General features: G+C 46.0%; 1 protein-coding gene across 3 annotated transcripts in view; it reads left to right on the top strand.

Annotated features, from left to right (window-relative positions):
- pdlim1 (PDZ and LIM domain 1 (elfin)) overlaps window positions 1-20805 on the top strand; it is a 93210-nt gene that overhangs the window by 28756 nt on the left and 43649 nt on the right. For all 3 annotated transcript variants that reach the window (XM_067972722.1, XM_067972724.1, XM_067972723.1), the window contains exon 2: window positions 2124-2275. In XM_067972722.1, the coding sequence (XP_067828823.1) occupies window positions 2124-2275 (152 nt within the window). The remainder of the gene's footprint in view (window positions 1-2123; window positions 2276-20805) is intronic.

The following is a 20805-nucleotide window of genomic DNA, read 5'->3' as shown; positions in this document are numbered from 1 at the left end:
TATTTTAACCAGAAGAGGAACTCTAGTAAGTTCTTCATATGTATTTGATTAAAAACTGGATACTGTAATGAGCAAAACATTTTTGAAAAAGGCCTCATAGTTAGGAGAGAGTGAGTGTAAGAGAGAGAGTTCGAGCATTAAGTGATTGACTGACTTTTTTTCCCAGATTGTTTCTATCTGGAGTGTAACAAGCAAAAGGCATTTTTACACTAGATATATAATAGAAAAAATTGGTGTAAAACAGCATAATTTGATATTTATGCACAGATATAAAAGTTTAATATTTCATATGTTGATGTCCAGTGGTTTTGCACACAAGGAATTGAAACCAAGTTTAGTCTTGAGGTGAAGTGGGGTTAAAGGGCATGGGCCAGGCTGCACAGCTGTAATTCAGTCCCATTTTAAAGTCAAATGTTCTATCCTTATTTCTACAGTTCCCTTATGAATTTGTATGTACACATTTATAATGGAAACTTACTATGTAAACTTGTCACACTGTAATTACACCCTTCCACCAACAGGGTGAATCAAAAAACACCAGGACGAGGAGTGTTTTTTTTAAAATGTAAAATAGCCACGGCAAGAATAGAAATCAAATTGTGTGCGAGCCACACTAAGAACCACAAAGGTGAGTAGCCCCCCCACCCCGGTGACCATGGGCACAGAAAATCATGTGCATTGAATGCCTGAATTTCCAGTCGTGCTCTTTGTTAGATGAGGCTCCCCACCAGAAGTGAAAGGTCAGAAAATATCCCCCACTAGGTCCTCTCAAACTGTGAAAAGCACCCAGCAACACCATTCTGCAGTTTATCCTTCCAAATCTGGCTTGTGCCTGGAGAGAGTATTTTGAGCTGTGTAACACCAGGGTGAAGTACTGGTGGGTACAAGTCTGTCACTGGTGTTGGTAGTGATGGGAGGAATTTGAGGAGATGACCTAAGGAGTGTCACAAAAATTATATTGGCTTAAGTGCAGATTGTCCTCTTGTATATTTGTACCAATGTGCTTCATACACCTAGTGAAATGGAGTCACAACATAAAGATCAAACTACCCAATACACAAGCTTACTGATTCTCATACTAAAGAATGAACCCTAACCTCCTCCAGCCCTGCAATCCTCCCAACAACTCTACGTTCCTCAAACTCTGACCTTTTGTGCATCCCCCACTCCCATCGCCCCACCATTGGTGGCCATCTAGGCCATAAGCTGTGGAATTCTCTCCCTAAACCTTCCACCTCTTTCAATCCTCCTTTTTATGACCCTATTGCAAGCTTGCCTCTTTGACCAAGCTTTTAGTCACCTTACCTAATATCATCTTCTCTGGCTTGGTGTCAACTTTTGTCTGATTACGCTCCTGTGAAGTGCCTTGGGAAGTTTTACCACGTTAAAGGCTCTTTTATAAATGCAAGTTGTTGTCTATCAGTTTTGCACCTTGGTTAGTAGATTCCCTGCTAAGTGGGGAACACAGCAAGAAGGTCCCAGGTTCAATGTCCAGCCTCTGCTGAGCTGACTTATCTCAGTTGCTACATTTAGAGAAGGAAAAAACAATGGGGTCCTCGTTCCTGCTTACGAGCCAATAACCGAAGCAATATGGGAAAGTACAGGACCTGAAAGGACTCTGCTCCCACTGAATCATCCTCGATCATCGCTCCCTCCAATATCTGTCCAATCTGCGTCCCCAGGAAGTTCACTCCACACATTCACCACCCTTTATGTAGTTCAGTCTAAACTGTCTGTGCTTCTTCTCTCTCTCTAAGCTTGAGCACATGTCCTCTGGTTCTAGAATCTGTGGGAATCTCAAACATATTATCAGGATTCAGTTTATCTATTCCCTTAAGGATCTCCAACTCCTGCTGGAAACTGCCTGGATGTGTGCATGTTAAGAAGAGGATCAGATTGGATGTGATGACCTCTGTTGAATAGCCTTCTACCACTCGCTGTCTAGACTCTCGCAGAAAGCATGGCCTCTTGGGTGATATCCAAGAATGCTCCTATTACCTGAGGGACTATCCCAGCAACAGTCAGGAGAGTGGGAGAAAACTAGAGAGGGGAAGAAAAATCAATCTTTTCCTGATCTAACTTTTGATTCTTTGGTGATCACAGTGTCCTCTTCCTTTTGTCAGATAACTCCAGGGAGTAAAGCTGAAGCAGCCAAACTCTGTATTGGGGATGTCATCTTGTCTATCGATGGTGAGAACACTGACGGAATGACCCACTTGGAGGCTCAGAACAAGATCAAGGGATGTGGAGATGAACTGACCTTCCTGATTGCCAGGTACAACTTATATTTTTTCAGATATAAAGAAAACTTTTTCCTTTTTCTCTTGATTGGTAATCAGTCGCAAAGACCCGAGCAGTGACAGGTTTACAAATCGACTGAAGCTACTCCTCTTGCAGTTTAATAAGGTAATGCAGGACGCTTTAGTCGGTAAATACACTGACCTACGTGATACTGATCCAAGGTCCTAGATTACAGGAGCAGGAACCATGGCCGGCCTTTTGCCCCCTCCATAAACCGGGGTCACTGCGCCAGTTTGCAGCGCACCAACTACTAACCCAGGTAACTTAACACACACCTGGGATCGTCTAGCCTGCATCGCTCAGTGCTCTTGCCCATTAGTCCTTCAGGAAGCAAGGCTATTGCTCCGTATTTATCCAGGAGCTAGGACAGAACTGCAACACCAGAGCATTTGGACTGTTCCGATCATTAAACACTGGGTTGAAGCTCCGTTGATGCTCTGGTTCCATTAGTGTGTGCGTGTGTGTGCTCATAAGAACATAAGAAATAGGAGCAGGAGTAGGCCAATCGGCCCCTCGAGCCTGCTGCGCCATTCAATAAGATCATGGCTGATCTGATCCTAACCTCAAATCTATTGGTTATTACTTCTATCACAAATTATGAAATTTAATTCCCAAACAAGGATTATAAAGGTTTTTCTTTTTCTCTTGCCTTCAACACTTGCTTGGAAATCCGAGTACTTGGATATCAATACACCACAGGAAAAATCACCCCAGTGTCATCATTGGCCCTGAGCTGAGATCTGAGTTGTCGATTGAGGGTGGAAGGTGTTGAAAGATGTGATTGGGTAAACTCAGTTTAATCCTGTAACATGCAACAGAGAGAGAGGACAAAAACCCAGAGGGTGGTGAGAATGTGGAACCCGTTACCACATGGAATGGTTGAGGTGAGTAGCATAGATCCCTTCTAAGGGGAAGCTAGATAAGTGCGTGAGAGAGAAAGGAATAGAAGGATATGCTGATGGGGTTAGATGAAGTAAGGTGGGAGGAGGCTCGTGAAGCATAAACACCAGCACAGACCAGTTGGGCCGAATGGCCTGTTTCTGTGCTGTAAATTCTGTGTAATGTAATTCTTCGTAAAATGGAGAGAGAGAGATGGACAGAGAGAGAGAGCGATACCCAGATTTGCATAAAACTGTGACTAAATACGTTTCACGTGGGTTTTGATAGTGATTTCACGCTGATCGCTGTGAATGACGCTCTCGTGTTTATACTATCCTGAGTCTGTGCCCTCCTGTAAGTCAATTGGAGCCCAGTTTGGTTGTTCTAATGTGGCTCAAAGAACCGGAACCACAGGGAGTGCAGACACAGGATGGTGGAGAGGATCCCCAAATCGTCAATCTTTGGGGGAAGAAACCTGATTTGCGAACAGATGCTGAGCCAGCCCGGTGCATATTGGTGCTTGTTTCATGACGTGACCTTGGGTCACGACCTCAGCATTTTGCACCGGGCTCTGCGTGTTCACAGGGTCAGGAGTGAGATTGGATTTCTGGCAGCAGATCTGAGACCCAGGAACGAGTGGACCTCCCTGTCGGCTGCACAGAGTGGTAGTGAGTGTGTATCTACCATAGACTGTGTGAGGGCTGCGTGTCAGCGAGCTGATTGGACTCCAGCAACGTGAGACCTTCAATAAGGAACAGGTCAGGATCTGGGAACAATTTGCACGCATCAACATGTGACTTTTCTAGAAAATACTTCTAATGAATGTTGTGCTGCAGGCAGTTGGTTTGCAAGTGTACAGACTGCAGCTATTTAGAAGTGCCAGTAAACTCTCTTATTTACGAGGAAACTTTGGAAATATTCTCCCCATAATGTTGACGATCAGAGTGTGTTTTGTTTAGTGCAGGGCCCTTATGGTCAATGCAGGTACAGCAGTTTTTGTCAGTTTTCATTTCATTAACTCCACTTCCAATTCCCACCCATCCCTCACCTTCAGTTGGTTATCTCTAACTCTCCCCTTCCTGCACGTCTCTCTTTAGTGGTAGGCTTTCCACAGAGATCTGCCATAAGCCCACCAGCTCCCATAACTGCTCAGTATATGCACGTCTACCCAGTCTGCTTCTTGTAAGGACCCCAACTCTATGTCCCTGTCTCATCTGCTCTAATGACTCCACTTTCCACACCAGAGTCTCTGGCATGACCTCTTTCCTCATTCAAGGCTTTCCCTCTGCTTTTGTTTGATAGGACCATTGACTAGATGTGCCCCAATTCCTGTGTATTTCTCTCACTGCACTCCTCTCCTCAGGTGTCAGCCGTGGCTCAGTGGTAGCCCTCTCGCTTCTGAGTCAGGAGGTCGTTCGTTGACTTTCATGGAACATAAAATTGGATGTGTTAAACCCGCCGGGTGGTTTAGGTTAAAATCGGGACTTAATTTATAGTTGTATGATTTTTCTGATTATCAAAATTAGGAATGATCACCAAAATTGGACAGCGGGCACTGAAATTATAAAAGTGGTGGGGAAGGCAGGGCAGGGTATGCCAGATGGTGTCTCTCAGCTGCCTCTTGCTGTTTTGATCTCCTGGTCAGAGAGTGGACATTTTGTGTAGAACTCTCCCTTTTATACGACATCATGAGGTTCTGCTCCAACGGCTTGGTTGGTGTGGGCTCAATGTTACAATTGATGGCACCAGATGAGAAAGAAGGAACTTGCATTTCTATAGCGTCTCTCACCTCTTTAGTATATCCCAAAGCACGTCACAGCCAATGAAGTGCGGTCACTGTTGTGTAGGGAAACATGGCAGCCAATTTGTGCTCAGCAACATCCCACAAACAGAAAATGAGATAATGACTAGTTAATCTGTTTTGGTGATGTTGCTTGAGGGAGGAATTTTAGTCAGGAGAACTCCCTGCTCTTTGAATAATGCCGTCAGATCTTTTCTGTCCACACGAACAGACAGACTGGACTGTGGGTTAACATCTTGTCCAAGAGATGGTACAACAACTTGTATTTATACAGTACCTTTTAACGCAGTAAAACATTTAAAGTGTAGTCAGTTTTGACTCTCTGTTCAGTTTGAGACCGACACCATAATGGTTAATAGCCGTACGACTTTATTTAGCACAAGAAAGAATCAACACATTACAGTATTTAAGCCGTAGTTTACAAAGCACAATTGAGAATTATATTACCCCGTTGTCCTTTGGAGTAGAAGCCGTGACCTCATTCCCCATTCCTTCATGCACATGCTCTCGTTCTCGTTTACCTGCCTGGTACTTTCTTTTCTGTCTTCTACCCTGAGTCTGAGCTGGCTACCTATACACTGAGTTAACCCCTAGCCCCCCTTTTCACTGCAGCAAATTTAAGCCACTTATAGATGGTTCCCTTATCAGCACTTTTTTTTTAAGAGGCCCATCAATCGTTCTTCCTTGATTCTGGAATGTAGTTGCTTAGCGACATGTTCGGACATACAAGCCCATCCTTTGTTTCATTGGTTTTGCCTCATAACGTGGTTGTGTGCTTTTAACCACAAGTATTACTGCATTAAGGCTGGTTCCTCACCCATAACCTCGTTGAGTCTAACCCTTTGAATTCCTCACACATTTGTGTGAAAACTATTTCCTTACACAAGGTGCTTATTAAGGCAGCACCTTTGACTCCCTCAGGACTGGAGTGAAGTGTTGGCCTAGGTTATGTGCTCAAGTCCTGGAGTGGGGCTTGAACCCATGACCTTCTGACTCAGGGTCGAGTGCTACCAACTGAGCCAAACTGACATTAGAAGAGATCTGCACAACAATGGCTGCTTCTACGTTGCCACAAGTTAGCATTAAACACTAACAAAGGGAGCTGCAGACAACTCCCTTTATAATATTTAGGGGTTTGGGTTATATAGCTGTGTACTTCCCCTTTAGGAAGGCAGCACATTGCACAAATGGTACTTGGTGCTTACATTAAAAACGCAAGAACCATATAGCTTTGTGTACTACCCACTTAAATTTCCCACTCCCGCCCGCTGGCCAGGTAGTGGATCTGGCCGGGTTTGTGCAGCAATTGGAGAAGATTTATGGAAATGAGGCTCAGCCATTAAGAATGGCCGAGCCTCCAGGTCCCCGGACTCCTCGGGTTCACCACCCGCTTCTGGGCTCACTCACACCGTAACCCCCACCCCTCCCTTTTACAATCAGGGCCTGTGCCTTTTGGAGGGTGATGTTAAAGGGTGCAGCAAGTGACCTCAGTGCCCCAAACTAAGGAGGGGAGAAATGAACCACCACTACATAGGAGCAGGAGGTCGTTCAGCCCCTCAAGCCTGTTCCGCCATTCAATTAGGTCATGGCTGATCTGCACCTCAACTACATTTACCCGCCTTGGTTCCGTAACCCAACACAAATCTATCAACTACCCAGGGGCCCCTGCTGCTTAATGGTCGAGGTGTGACATTAATGTCTGAGCAGTCTCACAACCCCCAATGTCTGGATCTCAGCTACAAAATGGACCTGTTTTGGCCACTTGTCTAATGTAGCAGTCAGCTGAGCTACAGTGGACCTATTACCCAGGGAGAGAAGGAGTAGAAACACCAAGCAGCAGAGAAAAGGAGTCCAGTTCAAGGGACTGGAATGAGAACAATCGAGTGTAGAATGAAGTCACTTGCCGCCTTTGTTTAGTTTTGATTGATCAGGTTGCGATAGTTTGCAGGCCTTCTGACAGGACCTGACTTTGGAAAGGTGCGGAGGGCGTATCTAACACAGAATGTGAGATGGATTTTAGAAACATGACTGGCAAGTAGAAAAAACAAAGACTTGCATAGTAAACAAGATTGGTGAGCTGTCGACGCAAATAGCCACATGGGAATACAATGTCATGGCGATAACTGAGACCTGGCTCAAAAAAGGGCAGGATTGGGTACTAAATATTCCTGGATACAAGGTGTTCAGGAAAGATGTGGAGATGCCGGTGATGGACTGGGGTTAACAATTGTAAACAATTTTACAACACCAAGTTATAGTCCAACGATTTTATTTTTAATCCCACAAGCTTTCGGGGGCTTTCCCCTTCCTCAGGCGGTGTGGAAATGACAATTTCGAATCCTTCGCATTTTAAGATCTTGGGTTCATGTCACACTACACGTAACCCCACCAGCGAACAAATGTTATCTGTTTTTAATATAACGGGTCATTGACTGTCTTCCTTCTCTTTTTTTGGGGGGTTGTATATTCAGTGGCCTTTTAGGTGACACCTTTCTGTCTGCTCACTGTGATTGCCTTGGCAACGGGCAGTAATCACCAGGCATTGTTATGTGATCTTAAAATGCGAAGGATTCGAAATTGTCATTTCCACACCGCCTGAGGAAGGGGAGAGCCCCCGAAAGCTTGTGGGATTAAAAATAAAATCGTTGGACTATAACTTGGTGTTGTAAAATTGTTTACAATTCAGGAAAGATAGGGAAGGAAAGAAAGGAGGGGGAGGGTGGCAGTATTGATTAAGGAGAATATTGCAGTGCTGGAGAGAGAGGATGTCCTGGAGGGGTCAAGGACAGAATTTATTTGGTTAGAATTAAGAAATAAAAGAGATGTCATTACACTCTGGGTGTATTCTATAGGCCACCAATTAGTGGGAAGGATATAGAGGAGCAAATTTGCAGCGAAATTTCAGAGGTGCAAAAGCCATAGAGTAGTGATAGCGGGGGACTTCAGCTATCCTAATATAGACTGGGATAACAATAATAATATTACGGGCAAAGAGGGGGAGGAATTTTTGAAATGTGTTCAGGATAACTTTCTTAACCAGTACATTTCTGTCCCAATGAGGAAGGAGGCATTTCTGGACTTTGTTCTAGGGAATGAGGCGGGCCAAGTGGAGCAAGTGTCAGTGGGGGAGCATTTAGGGAGCAGTGATCATAGTATCATAAAGTTTAGAATAGCTATGGAAAAGGACAAGGACCACTCTAAAGTAAAAACACTCAATTGGAGGAGGGCCAATTTCAATGGGATGAGAACAGATCTGGCCTGGGTAAATTGGAATCAAAGATTGGCAGGCAAAACTCTAATTGAACAATGGGCGGCCTTTAAAGAGGAGATGGTTCGGGTACCGTCTAAGTACATTCCCACGAGGCAGAAAGGTAGGGCAACTAAAGTCAGAGCTCCCTGGATGACAAAAGAAATCGTGAGTAAGATGAAACGGAAAAAAGGGGTGTAGGACAGATGTCAGGTTGATAACACAAGTGAGATCCAGGCAGAATGTAGAAAGCTCAGAGGGGAAGTGAAAAAGGAAATAAGAGGGGCAAAGAGAGAGTATGAGAATACACTGGCGGCCAACATAAAAGGGAATCCAAAAGTCTTCTTCAGGCATGTAAATGGCCACCAAGAGGAGGGGTGGGGCCGATTAGGGACCATAAAGGACATCTACTCATGGAGGCAGAGGGGATGGCTGAGGTACTAAATGAGTACTTTGTATCTGTTTTGACCAAGGAAGAAGATGCTGCCAGTGTCACAGTAAAGGAAGATATAGTTGAGATACTTGATAGGCTAAAAATTGATAAAGAAGCGGTACTTAAAGTAGATAAGTCACCCGGTCCAGATGGGATGCATCCTAGGTTGCTGAGGGAAGTACAGGTGGAAATTGCGGAGGTACTGGCCATAATCTTCCAATCATCCATAGACACGGGGGTCGTGCCGGAGGACTGGAGAATTGCAAATGTTACACCCTTCAAAAAAGGGTGTAAGGATAAACACAGCACCTACAGGCCAATCAGTTTCACCTCAGTGGTGGGGAAACTTTTAGAAAAGCTAATCCGGTACAATTCTAACAGTCACTTGGACGAGTTGGACTGATTAGGGAAAGCCTGCACAGATTTGTTAAAGGCAAGTCGTATTTAGATAACTTGATTGAGTTTTTTGATGCGGTAACAGAGAGGGTTGATGAGGGCAATGCAGTTGGTATGGTGTATATGAACTTTCAAAAGACATTTGATAAAGTGCTGCATGGTAGGCTTATCGTCAAGATTGCGGCCCATGGAATAAAGGGGGCAGTAGTAACATGGATACAGAATTGGTTAAGGGACAGGAAGCAGAGAGTAGTGGTGAATGGTTGTTTTTTGGACTGGAGAGAGGTGTACAGTGGTGTTCCCCATGGGTTGGTACAAGGACCGCTGCTTTTCTTGATATATATTAATGACTTGGACTTGGGTGTACAGGACACAATTTCAAAATTTGCAGATGACACAAAACGTGGAAGTGTAGTGAACAGTGAGGAGGATAGTGATAGACTTCAAGAGGATATAGATTTAAGATGATTGGCAAAAGAACCAAAGGTGAGATGAGGAAATACTTTTTTACACAGCGAGTGGTTAGGATCTGGAATGCACTGCCTGAGGGGGTGGTGGAGGCAGATTCAATCATGGCCTTTGAAAGGGAACTGGATAAGCACTTGAAAGGAAAAAATTTGCAGGGCTACGGGGATAGGGTGGGGCAGTGGGACTAGCTGGATTGGTCTTGCATAGAGCCGGCGCAGACTCGATGGGCAGAATGGCCTCCTTCTGTGCTGTGACCATTCTATGATTCTATATATCGTCTTTCAGGACATCTCATAGCACTTTACAGCTGATGAAGTAACAAATTTTTGCCGTGGGAGGCACCGATATCCTCGTTGAGCCGGGTTTCTGCGTGATGCTTCCGAACATGTACCATGGGATCCACCACCTTGAGTCTGGAGTATTGTTGGCTTGTGCTGACCTTTCCCCTGAAGGTGAAGGGGTCAATTTGTTGCAAAGTTGACATTGAATTGACTGGGCACGCTCAAGATCCATGCGCGCATCGCTGCTTTTTGTTGAGTTTATGGGTTTCAGCCATCTTGTGGCTTAAGAGTTCAATCCCCAGTTTAAATGGGGCCAATTTGAGCCCAACAGGGATCTACTCAACAAGAGCAACTTGCATTGATCTGCTCCAATGAAAGAAAGAACTTGGATTTATATAGCGCCTTTCATGACCTCAGGATGTCCAAAAGTGCTTTACAGCCAATGAAGTACATATGCAGTGTAGTCACTGTTGTAATGTAGGCAACGCGGGAGCCAATTTGCGCACAGCAAGGTCCCACAAACAGCAATGTGGTAATGACTAGATAATCTGTTTTAGTGATGGTGGTTGAGGGATAAACATTGGCCAGGACACAGGGGAGAACTCTCCTCTTCAAATAGCATCTTGGGATCCAAAAGATGGTACCTCTGACAGTGCAGCACTCCCTCAGTACTGCACTGGGAGTTTATGTACTCAAGTCTCTGGAGTGGGACTTGAAACCACAACCTTCTGTCTGAGGCGAGAGTGCTACCCACTGAGCCAAGGCTGACTCAAACTTCAACCGAGAACAACGCCCCAAGGCCCTACAGAGAGAAAGAATCAATTGCTAAACCTTTGTGGGAGAGATGACTGAAGGTTGAAGAGATTTGAGGAGGTGGAGGAATCAAATTCCAGAGAGTAAGGTGTAGATGGCTGAAGACTCTGTTACCATGGCTAGGGCAGAGGGAGAGGGAATACACACAAGGTCAGAGCACTGGAGGGTTTGGGAGGGGAAATAAGGAGGACAAAAGGCTGGAGGAGGTGGGGTGGGGTGAAGCCATGGAAGGATTTCTAGTTCAGATTGAGGATTTTAAATTTGATGGTCAGGGAGTGAGTGTCGACCAACAAGAATGGAGTTAGTGGCTAAGCAGAGGTTTGTACAGGGCAGGAGTTCGAGTTTATAAGAGGTCAGCAAGGAGGGAGGGCATTGGAGAAGGCAAATCTGATATGGGTCTATGACTCTGCTTCGAGGGTAAGTGAGCCAGTGTTAGCACAAGGAGCTGGTCTATGAGTGTAAAAGACTAGTTGCCCTGTCTAATGGACAGGGCAGTAGCGATCACCTTTTTATTTTCATGTGTGAGATGTTCCCTGTTCCTGTGTCTGTTTCTGTTTGTGCCTGAGCTCAGCTTCAAACCTCATATCCTGCCCATCACCATGTCTTTCCCATTTCCACCTCCATAATATCTCCTGCCTCTTCATGCAGTTGAAACCATTGTCTGTGCCTTAGGCACCTCCAGGCCCTTTTCATTGTCCTCCCAAGCTCCGCGCACCCCACAAACTCCAACTCATCTAAAACACTGCTGCCCTGCACTAAATCCCACTTGCCCTTCACTCCTGTCCTCACTGACCCTCTCCGCCTCCCGCCAACACATTGACCTCAGTCATCAATCAATCTATCCATGGTCTCTCCCCATCCAACCTTGTCCAGCCTGTGCCCTCCTCTCTGACTCTTCTCCCCACCTATCCCACCCCCTCCCACCAGTTGATGGCAGAACCTTCAGCTCTTACAGCCCCATAATCTGAAGCTCTCTCTCTAAAACCCTCTGCCATGCTACCTGGGACAGATAGTCTGTATGGAAAATTGGGAGATTTTTCTGTGACTGGTTCTGTAATGCTTTATTATCGACAGCATTTTTCCGTGAGAATTCCAAAGAATCCTTTTGTAGCAGCTAGTCTACCTCTGCATGCTACCCCTCTTTCTTCCTCAAAACCCATCTCTTTGACTGCACCCCCCCTCCTCTAATTCTCCTATTACTGCTTTGTGCCATTCCTTTTCCCCACCCTCTCTTTCTCTCCTGGGTGAAGTGTCTTTGATGTTCACCATGTTAAAGGTGTTTTTCATGTTGAAGATCGGAGGTTGCTTTGCTCTGGTACTTGGAGGACTTCCCTGGTCCATCTCTAGACATCCAGAACTTCGGTGTAACAGGACTGCAATTTAGTTTTGCTGGGACACGAGTTAGGGTCAGATTCTGCCAGTTCTTGATCGACAGCAGGTCGAGAGGTTGGCATGTTAAGTGATTCCACTAAAAGCCAGTATTGCATCTCGAATTTTTTTAATAAGTAAAGCTCTGATCCTAATCTGACTCCATGCTGCTCACTCTCATTTGCTGTTTATTTTCTTCACCTCTCCCGGTGGGGAGGGGGAGGGGTTCTCCCGGTGGGGAGGGGAATGTCTCCTGGTGTGTTGAGGGAGGGGGAGCCTGTCTCCCCATGGGGAGGGGGAGGGTGTAGAAGAATCACATTGATCTCTTCGGCCGATTTTTCCGTCCCAAGAGCTGTGTCAGGACCGCTGGTTCCCCGAGGCGCGTGTTATGCAGCAGACTGAACATAAAACTGCCCAACTCGCTGTGATCACCAGCCTGGAAGACCTGCTTAAAATGGGCCCTGTTAGCGGCTGGTTACAATGAATTTCGATGGCTGGTTTTCCTGGACCTTGGCAGTTTTACATTGGGTCGTCAGCCCACTTCATGAGACTTGTGCCTCTGGGAACCAGAGGCCTTGGCTTAGATCTAACATATGGGTTACCAACCCTCTAGGATTGTCCTGGAGCCTCCAGGAATTTTAATCTCCTGCGAACAAAAACGGGGAGAAAAATCATCGGGGCATTAAACAAAAAAAAAGTTTTTTTTCCATTTTCTTCAGACAGAGGTATGGGGGCTGGTGGGTGGTCATGTGATGAAACCTCCAGGAATACACCCAACCAGAGTTGGCAACTCTAATCTCATGCCAAGTTGGAAGTGCGTTCCTGAAGAATTCCTCTGCTCCGTATTTCTAGCAAAATATTAAACATGTCGGCTTGAAATAGCCACCAGAAAAAACCCGTACCAAATACTTTAACAATGTCGTTACTCTTTATATCTTGTTGGACCTATCTGCTGTTGTCTTTCCCCGTCCTTGTTATCAGCCTTCGTACTCACTTCCTTTTGAATGTTTTGTCATTGCTTTAAATTTCCTGTGGGTGCAGTGCCTCTGTCCTTTTGCTCAATATCTCCTCTCCCTGCTGCTGTCGTCTCCCCTCCACCGTCACCAACTTACAGTGGGTGCCTCGTGGTAATGTGCCTAGTTCGGAGTTACAGGGATCCTACGTTGGCTGGAGAAAGTGAGCAAAAAATAACATTGCCCCCCACCCTCCGCTGGCCAGAACGGAACTGCCTTTGGCAGCGAGACTTTTATTGTTCATTCTTGGGATGTGGGAGCCGCTGGCATTTATTGTCCATCTCCCGTTGCCCTTGAGAAGGTGGCAGTGGGCCGTCTTCTTGAACCTTTCGCAGTCCGTCTGGTGAAGGTGGTCCCATAGCACTGTAGGGGTTTTGATACAACTGAGGGGCTTGCTAGGCCGCTTCAGAGGGCAGTTAAGAGTCAATCAGACTTCGGACTGGAGTCACGTATAGGCCCAGACCGGGTAAGGATGGCAGTTTTCCTTCCCTAAAGGACAGCACTGAACCAGCTGGGTTTTTATGACAATCCAACAGCTTCCTGGTCACTTTTACCGATACCAGATTTTTAAAACTGAATTCAAATTCTCGAATTGCCAGGGTGGAATTTGAACTAATTTTCTCTAGATTATTAACCCAGTAACATAATCACTAGACTTCACTCATCTGAAGGAGGTACTAGAGACAGCAGGGCGGAGGGTATATGTTGTGTGAAATATCTCCCTGTGGACACAGCCTACTGACGTCTGGCAATATTGTGACTGTAACGTTGCTTTGCAGAAGTACAGCCTGTTACCCGGCTGTTATGATTCCCGTTTAATTCTTTTTGATTCATAAGTGAGGACTTGCATTTATTCAGGATATCTCCAAAACACTTCATGTCCAATCAATTCATTTTGAAATGTAGACACTGTTGTTATGTAAACGAATACAGCAGCCCATTCACGCACAGCAAGATCCCACAAAGAGCAAATGAGATGTATATCCAGTCGGTCTGTTTTTGGAGATGTTGGTGGAGGGAGGAATGTTGGCCTGGATACCGGGAGAGCTCCCTGCTTCTCTTCGAATGGTTCTATTGGGATCTTTTATGTCCTCCTGAAAGAAATGTTTCTGTCTCCTCAATGGTTTAGTGGGTGAAGGCACTGGACTAGTGAGACACGCCGATCAGGTGGCAGAATCTGTGTGCAACTCCATCCACCTTCCCTCTGCCCCCATCTCTTCCTCCTCCTCCTCCCTCGCCTCCAATTTTCCCTCCTCTCTTGAAGACACCAACCTTTGCTCGCGTGCAGTTCTACAGGTGGCTGCAGCCCTCCAATACCTGGCCCAAGTGGCCGTCCCTCATCTGTAAGCCCAGATATTGATTGCTGGATATTCGACTCTGGAAGCATCTCAAATTTCTGCTGCCATCCATTTAGGTACACTTTCCAGCATGGGTCACTGGGTAATAATCAGAAGTAGAAGGCTGAGCTATTTTTTTTAAAAATTCATTCATGGGATGTGGGCGTCGCTGGCGAGGCCGGCATTTATTGCCCATCCCTAATTGCCCTTGAGAAGGTGGCAATGAGCCGCCACCTTGAACCGCTGCTGTCCGTGTGGTGAAGGTTCTCCCACAGTGCTGTTAGGGAGCTCCAGGATTTTGTCCTCTCTCCTTAGCCCTGGGACACTGAAACCAGCTGTCCCACCTCTACTGCTGCCCTGGATGAAATCAGCTAACTCGGCGACAACTAGGTTCAACCTGGGCCGAGTGTCTCGCTGAATAAAGCCTTCACAAACCGAGCATTGATGTAAGTGATCATAGAACATAGGTTACAGCAGGGAAGGAGGCCATTCGGCCCATCGAGTCAGCGCCGGCTCTATGCAAGAGCAATCCAGCTAGTCCCTATCCCCGTAGCCCTGCATATTTTTTCCTTTCAAGTACTTATCGAGTTCCCTTTCAAAGGCTATGATTGAATCTGCCTCCATCCCCTCGGGCAGTGCGTTCCAGGTCCTAACCACTCGCTGTGTAAAGAAGTTTTTCCTCATGTCACCTTTGGTTCTTTTGCCAATCACCTTAAATCTATATCCTCTGGTTCTTGATCCTTCCACCAATGGGAACAGTTTCTCTCTATCTACTCTGTCTAGACCCTTCATGATTTTGAACACCTCGATCAAATCTCCTCGTAACTGTCTCTGTTCCAAGGAGAACAACCCCAGCTTCTCCAGTCTATCCACATAACTAAAGTCCCTCATCCCTGGAATCATTCTTGTAAATCTTTTCTGCACCCTCTCTAAGGCCTTCACATCTTTCCTAAATGTGGTGCCCAGAACTGGACACAATACTCCAGTTGTAGCCGAACCATTGTTTTATAAAGGTTCATCATGACTTCCATACTTTTGTACTCTATGCCTCTATTTATAAAACCCGGGATCCCATATGCTTTTTTAACCGCTTTCTCAACCTGCCCTGCCACCTTCAACGATTTGTGCACATATACCCCCAGATAACTCTGTTCTTGTACCCCTTTTAGAGTTGTGCCCTCTAGTTTAAATTACCTCTCCTCATTCTTCCTACCGAAATGTATCACCTTGCATTTTTCTGCATTAAATTTCACCTGCCACGTGTCCGCCCATGCCGCCAGCCTGTCTATGTCCTCTTGAAGTCTATCACTATCCTCCTCACTGTTTACTACCTTTCCCAAGTTTTGTGTCATCTGCAAATTTTGAAATTGTGCCCTGCACACCCAAGTCCAAGTCATTAATATATATCAAGAAAAGCAGTGGTCCCAGCACTGACCCCTGGGGAACACCAGTGTATACCTCCCTCCAGTCCGAAAAACAACCATTCACCACTACACTCTGTTACCTGTCCCTATTGGGCAATGCTCCTGCTGAGTAGGCCCAAGTAGGAATTAGTTGGCGGGGTCTGTGCAGGATGCGGTTTATTTATATTCCCTGGCAATGGGATTAAGGAATTGTGCTGTACCCCAGAGAAGCTCGGAGTGAAGGGACGCACAGATAACTGTCCAGGTATGGCAAAGCAGGCTGGATGGGTTTCTGTCTCCAGTGCTCCAAGGCTGCTTCAAAGCGGCTACACTGCACAGTTCAATCCTGAAAATCAGGAATGGAAATCAACTCTAGTGCAGTCGGGGATGCTGGTCTGATGTTGGAGTACAGCCCTATTGCTTGGGCGGGAGGTAGAGAGATCTTTCATCTGGGGGCTACTGGATTATGGTACCTGAGAGAATTACAATTTGACTCAAACGACATGGCGTTCTGGGGTTTTGACTGATGTTTTAGAGATTGCATCCTGTGACTCGGTCGATTTTTATAATTCAGGTTGTCAGTTTACGATGACTCAATTGGTCAGATTTAATTTTCATTACATAAGATCCTGGACTGTACTGAAATTCTGCCCAGTTTCCTGTGTATCTGTGGCCTTGTTGACTCTGTGTGTTCAGTCAATTCCCATTGAGCTGGGAATGTTTCTCACTGAGACGGGCTGCCTAGAATTTTTAAAATCTCTTCGATGAACACAAAAATAAATTCACCAAGTTTTATCTTTAACCCCAAGTCGACAACACAGTTAGAAACTCTTCCTCCTCTAACCCCCCACCCAGTTTTAAAAAATCAGAATGTTTCCACGTTCTGAACTGTCTTGTGCCCAGTTCTGCCACTGCATGTGGGTTGGGGGAGGGGGGTTCTGTTATACTTTTTTTAACGTGTCTGTAATCCAAATGGTATGCAAAATCTCCCTTGCCAAACAATGCCCAGGTCTGTCAGAAAGTATTATGGTCTGTCTCTTGTTGGTGACCATTCTGGGGAAAGCAGTGTTGGGAGCAAATCCCAGTCGTTCACTGGAGCAAGCTAACAATAGAGCAGACCCTTGCTGTGCCCATATACAGACATGAAACCGTGAGCCCTCGGGCAGCTCTTATTGATCCATTTTTTCCCGGCTTGCTCCCATTTAAGGGATTTATTTTTCTGCAATGCATAGATGAGATGGGTCAATCTGCACTAATAAGAGCTCAGCTCTGACTAATTTTTTGTTCAATTCTTATTTAAAAGCCTTGGGCATATGACTGTTTTGGTGTAATTGTTACTTGGCAGCACAGGATAGTTTTAATTGGGATCAGGTTGAGATGCTGTTGCTGTTTGTTAAAGTGGACTTTCCCTTGTAAGCTGTTTGTACTGAAGAGGAACGAAATCCTCTTATCTGATCAGAATGTTGCTCTTTACAGACCCAACGTGTTATCTCCACAAGGTTATGGGTAAGATGCGTTGAAGAGCAGAGTTGGTTACTGGCTGATCTAGACGTGCTCACTGACCTACATTGGCTCCCAGTCGGGCAACGCCTCGATTTTAAAAATTCTCATTCTTGTGTTCAAATCTCTCCATGGTCTTGCCCCTCCCTTTCTCTGTAATCTCCTCCAGCCCTACAACCCTCCGAGATCTCTGCGCTCCTCCAATTCTGGCCTCTTGCGCATCCCTGATTTTCATCACTCCACCATTGGCGGCCGTGCATTCAGCTGCCTGGGCCCCAAGCTCTGGAATTCCCTCCCTAAACCTCTCCTCCTTTTAAGTTGCTCCTTAAAACCTACCTCTTTGACCAAGCTTTTGGTTACCTTTCCTTATATCTCCTTATGTGGCTCGGTGTCAAATTTTGTCTAATAACTGGCCTGTGAATTGCTTTGGGACGATTTACTATGTTAAAGGCACTCTGTAAATGCAAGTTGTTGTTGTCGCTCATGACTTTGTGTCGTTCATGCTGAGAATGATGTCCTCTGTCGACTGCTTTTTGCACTGGGACTGGTTTAGTTCAGGTTGCAGGCGAGCGTACTGACACTTCTGTAGCCAACCCCCCACCCCCCCGCCATTGCACACCCATCAAAATATGGATTTATGACTCTGCCATCGGATCAGGGAGCCAGATTGAGCAGTGTAAAAGCAGGAAGCCCGTGCGTTAACACTGCTGTCTGGCAAGCCGAGTTCCACCAGCTCCAGTGCCAAAGCATCTTCTGCTTGTTGGCTGGTTTGTTCGGTAGAGGTGCTGCCTGGTGTGTTACAGACCAGGTAAATCCCAGATTCAGTATCCACCCTATGCTGAATTAGGGCAGTAGAGTCAATACTATAGTTGGCTTCAGGGTTCCTGGGCATCTGAACTGGGTCTAGGAGGAGAGGAAAGACAATCAGCCAGGGTTCCCGGTCGTGGTGAATCCTGCTGAAGAGCATGTCGGGGTGAGGACAGAATCAGGCTTGGCTGTGATGCCCCCACAGCTGAATAGCCTGCTTACAGTTCCTATCCAGGCTGTGCTTGAAGAATGGCCACTTGGATGAGGCACTGTATCGCAGCGGGAGCCGGCACCTTCGGGAGAGGAGGGACGCGAGACATGTCTCTGTCAGCTGTGGCTCAGTGGGTAGCGCTCTTGCCTCTGAGTCAGAAGGTCATGGGTTCAAGTCCTACTCTAGAGTCTTGAGCACAAAATCTAGGCTCGCAGTCCAGTGCTGCACTGTTGGGTCTTTTGGGGGAGACGTTAAACCGAGGCCCCGTTTGCCCTCAGGTGGAAGTAAAAGAATCTATGGCACTATTTCAAAACAGAGCAGGGGCGTTCTCCCTGGTGTCCTGGCCAATATCTATCCCTCAACCAACATCGCTTAAAAAAAAAAGATTATCTGGACGCTATCACGTTGCAGTTTGTGGGAGCTTGCTATGTCCAAATTGGTTGCCATGTTTCCTACATTACAACAGTGACTATACTTCAAAAGTACTTAATTAACTGTAAAGTGCTTTGGGATGTCCTGAGGTCATGAAAGGCGCTATATAAATGTAGGACTTTATTTTTACTTTTCTGATGTCACACCAGCACAGAAAGATGGGCGAAGGTGCTGATTGTGTGCTGGATTTTATACGTCCTCCATTTACCATGTCGATTTGTCCGCTAGAATATCCAGTGTAATGAACGGCCCAATTAAGTATTATCATTTTCACAAATAGCCTGCACCATTATCGCTGATAAATAACTTGCGTTCTGTGTGTATGTTACTTGTCCACATCATGGTACCGGTAATAATTAATGTTTCTGTCATAAAACCTGCCGTGCTCACCCCCACTGTGGAAAGACGAGTCAATTAAAATTTTTAAAAATTACAGATTTTATGAACCTACAAAAAATATTAGAATGTACAACACAGAAACAGGCCGTTCGGCCCAACTGGTTTAGGCCGGCATATATGCTCCTCATGAGCCTCCTCACACCCCGTTTTATCTAAACCTCTCTGCAAATTCTTCTATTCCATTCTCCCTTATATGCTTATCTAGCTTCCCCTTAAATGCCTCTAAACAATTCGCCTCAACTACTCCATATGGTAACAAGATCCACATTCTCACCACTCTCTGGGTAAAGAAGTTTGAGTGTCGTACTGAGGGAGTGTCGTACTGCCGGAGGAACAGTACAGAGGGAGTGCCTGCACTATGGGAGGGGCAGTACTGAGGGAGTGCTGTACTGTCGGAGGTGCTAGCCCCAATTTTAACGTGGGGCCGATGGGGCAATCATCAGCCTCGCTAACGTGAGCTAATCAACTCCCGGGCCTTGATTAAATGCACCAGGCCCTGCTCCCGCCGGGATGCCAGCCGGCGGGAGCAGGATGCGGCCGCTGATCCCCGGCACTAAGGTCAGTGGATCGGGGGGACGGTGAGACGAATCCCAGGGCAGGGAAAGCCTATGATTTCCTGTGGGCCTCCCACAAAAAAACAAACTCTCCTTCTCTGCCCCTGATGCTCCTCGATGCCAGGTTTCCCTAGCCAGGCCAGCACCTGGCACCGACCTCGTTTAAAGCTCGTCAAACTGGCATCGAGGTCATCAGTAGCCAAGTGGTTATGGTACTGGACCAGCAACACTGAGTTCAAATCCTACTGTTGGCCAGAGGCTGCAGAAACCTATTGAGTTTAATTCGAATTGCTAACAAAGACACTGACTTTTGAACTGAGGTGACCTGGAGTTCAGTCACTGGTCTGAACTGGCCAGAACCGGTTTGAATTCATTCCGCTTCTTCGAGGGACAAAGGAGCTTTGATGAGACACCAGGCCTTATTTAGAAAAGGAGTATTGAGGTGATGCTACCTAGTCCCTTGGAACAGAGCCAATCAGGGGATGACATTGACCACTCCAGCAACTTTAAGCCAACCGGAGAAGACAGCATCATTCGAAAAGACAGACTTGGAGTTAAAACTGAAGAATTGCAGGCTTGGTGCCAGTGTTTGTTTTTGAGGGAGACTCCGGAGACTAACCATCGTGGAAGTAGGGACCCTACGTCAGGGATGTCGAGACGAGGTAGAGAGAGAGGTAGAGAGAGAGGTAGAGAGAGTGAGCGAATCGCCTGGCCAGCGTTATCTCTCCTTTCCGGGTAATATAATATCCTTTCTATTCTGTGACCACTCAGGGAGTGTTAGTCAGAGAAACCTAGTGGGTGTGCGTTTAAATCCTAATACTCAGGGAGTGTTAGTCAAAGAAACCTAGTGGGTGTGTGTTTAAATCCTAGTTTGAGTATAAAACTGTATAACCTGCTGTAAACTGCATGCCTATATCTAACCAGACGTATAAGCGGTATGTACATTATCTAATAACGTTAATAAAGCGAATTGAGAATTAAGAGAGAATTGACTCTTCCTCTGTGTACTAAGCCAAAACCGTTAACCGGTGACTTCCGGTCAACACTACCATGGCAAATTGTGAAATCGAATTACAAATCTTTGTGAGCTGTTAGTGAGAATGACCATGAAAGACCCAACTAATGTCCTTCAGGGAAGGGAGCTGCCATCCATACCTGGTCT

The sequence above is a fragment of the Heptranchias perlo genome, chromosome 36 (genome assembly GCF_035084215.1).
Source record: "Heptranchias perlo isolate sHepPer1 chromosome 36, sHepPer1.hap1, whole genome shotgun sequence".
Classification (NCBI taxonomy): domain Eukaryota; kingdom Metazoa; phylum Chordata; class Chondrichthyes; order Hexanchiformes; family Hexanchidae; genus Heptranchias; species Heptranchias perlo.
The sequence above is the reverse complement of the archived record's forward strand: the minus strand, read 5'-3'. Positions and strand labels throughout refer to the sequence as shown.